This window comes from Drosophila novamexicana, unplaced genomic scaffold (genome assembly GCF_003285875.2).
Source record: "Drosophila novamexicana strain 15010-1031.04,08,12 unplaced genomic scaffold, DnovRS2.1 tig00001810-arrow-arrow-pilon, whole genome shotgun sequence".
In the NCBI taxonomy this organism is placed as follows: Eukaryota; Metazoa; Arthropoda; class Insecta; order Diptera; family Drosophilidae; genus Drosophila; species Drosophila novamexicana.
In genome coordinates this window covers 271,853-274,432 of record NW_020824894.1, presented here as the reverse complement: position 1 = coordinate 274,432, position 2,580 = coordinate 271,853, and the positions used below count along the sequence as shown (strand labels likewise).

Below are 2,580 nucleotides of genomic sequence, written 5' to 3'. Positions count from 1 at the left end.
TCAATAATAATATGAATAATAACATCTATGATAATATCGATAATAATATCAATAATATCGATAGCAATATCAATAATCACATTGATATGAATGTACAGAATAATATCGATAACACTATCAAAAAAAATCAAAAGTGCTATCGATAGTAATATCAACAATAACATCGATAGTTTTGCTGTTTCACTTAAAATATGGTAGTAGACTCTGCGTTAGACTTTATTTGGAGAGTATGCGTGTCACCGAAGGGGTGATTGAGAGAAAGACACAAAATTAATCTCAAGCTGTAAACAGAAGCACAAAAACAACAAAACAAACAAACAAACCAACCAAAAATAATACACATTGCAAGCTTCGAGTGGCAATTTGCATACACAATTCTTGAGTTTTGACAAAAATGTTAGCTTTAATTACCCAGTCGAAGTTGCCGCGTCCGTGGATGCAGTTGGGCACCGGCACCGCTACCGCCGCGTCCATTCATATACCGCTCAAGGGCTTTGAGGAGAGTGTGGCCGAGGCGCCGCCACAGGAACCCAAGCTGGCCAGCGAAAGCGTCAAGCGCATGGGCTCCAGGATACCCAGAATGATAAGGGCACAAGTTGAGTTCGAGCATCACACAGCGGACGGCCAGAAGAAAAAGGATGCGGAAGCAAAATCACAAAAAGACGGAACTACTGCTGTGGCCAAGGGTTTGGGAGCTGGGAAAGTAGGGTCAGCTGACGTAAAAGCAGCAGGTGTAGCGGCAGCGGCATCGGGAGCGGGTGCGGGAGCGGGAGCAAGTGGAAACGGAACAAAAAAAATTGGTTTAGCAGGCGCCGGACTAGGAGCAGGAGTGGAACGGGTTAGATCAGCAGGATTAGAAGTTGGAGGACTTCCATCTGCAGAAATGGCAACTGCAACTGGAATCGGAGCCAAAACAGTTGGAAGATTTGTAACCAAAGGAGTATCGCTTGGAGCAATTGGAACTGGAGCAGCGGGAAGCGGAGCAGGAGCTCTAGGCATGGGAACGCTCGCTGGGGCAGCTGGTGCAGGTGCAGTAGCTGCAGCCGGAGAAGTGAACGCCGGCACAGCTGTGCCCGTGGTGCGCAGCACCAGAACCTCACGTTGCCGCATTCAGTTGGCCCACCCGGATTGGCTATCCACGGATGCCACACCAACGCCCAGCCCCAGTCCCAGTCCGGTGCGGCGCAAGCGTGCGGAGACAGTGGACCAAGAGCGGCCACGCTTCAATGCCACCAAGCGCAAATGCCTAACAGAGCCGCTGATGCAGCTGCCGCGTTCGTTGTCCAAACTGGGTGATCCACTCAAGTATTTGGCCGGTCGCGGACAGCTGCTTCGCTTCCAATGCTGCGATCGCAATCAGATCAATGTGCCCAGCCAGCTGATCAATCGCTTCTCGCCGCTCATGTGCGAGCGCCAAAAGGAGCCAGAGTTTTGCTTCAGCCAGCCCATACAGCTGGACACGATTAGCTCGGTGACGCTGCTGCGCTTGATATTGTGGATGCAACAGCATCGTCACGATAATATCAAACAGCTACAAAAGTCGCTGCCATCGCTGGCCAATGCCAGCAGCGATAATTGCACTTGGGATGAACGTTTCCTCGGTTCCGATCTGGACTCGGTGCTGCAACTGCTTTTGGCGGCAAACTGTTTGGGCATCTATCCGCTGGTGGAGCATGCCATGCTCTATTTTATTGAGCTAATCGAGCAGCGCAACAATGCGGAGCGCATCTGCATGCAGCACATATCTCAGACGCTTAGCGAACTGCAGGGTCTGGAGCCCCAGCCGCACTTAGTTCCGTTGAACACGCCCACAGCTCCTGCTGTTGGCACGCAGCAAGCACCAGCAACAACAACACCAACAACAACAACAACAAAAACAAAAACAAAAACGAATGGCAACAATGTGGTGGCACATTTTGTTGCAACAACCGTCGAGAGTGATTGCCCAATGAATTGAAGTAGCCGAAACGTTGTATTTCCCCTTGTCGCACTCTCAACAAATATTTCAATATATCTATATTTATATACGAATGTATGTGCATGTCTATGTTAACATACATATATTTATACTAATATGTGTTTGTGCTTACGGTATGTGTGTGTGTGTGTGTGTGTGTGCGTGCGTGCGTATAGCTGTCGCACACACCTTGAACACTATCAATTAAGGGTCATTCCAACATTGGGCATCAAATAATGGGTATCACTTTTCCCCCAACCTCTACGCAAAGTTTTCAGACTAGACACACCCTAGCGCTTGGAAGCGTGTACAAGGGCTAAAGCGAAGCTATCAATAATAATCATAATAATAATAATAATAATCATTTTTGTAGCTCTCGCTTATTATATCTGCTTTTTGCTGAGTGTTAAGCTCCATTTTGGCGCCCCCATCCATATGATGGAACGATGAATCTCCGTGGCCCACAGTAAAACCATGGATTGACTGACTAACTGGCTGACTGACTGATTGATGCACAGCTTAGACCGTAGCTGGGTTAGTTTCAATTTCCTCAATTCCCAACTATTGTTACTTGGAACAATCATGTCGCCAGAGTAGAGTCCTGATGGGAGCACGGTTGTATG

At 47.9% G+C, this 2,580-nt stretch overlaps 1 protein-coding gene across 1 annotated transcript; it reads left to right on the top strand.

The window, feature by feature from the left end:
• Positions 1-256: 256 nt before the first annotated feature.
• LOC115768494 lies at positions 257-2,016 on the top strand. The gene has a single exon (XM_030713079.1). It carries the CDS (start codon positions 395-397, stop codon positions 1,955-1,957), a length of 1,563 nt encoding a protein of 520 aa, XP_030568939.1. The 5' UTR covers positions 257-394; the 3' UTR covers positions 1,958-2,016.
• The last annotated feature ends 564 nt before the right edge of the window (positions 2,017-2,580 follow it).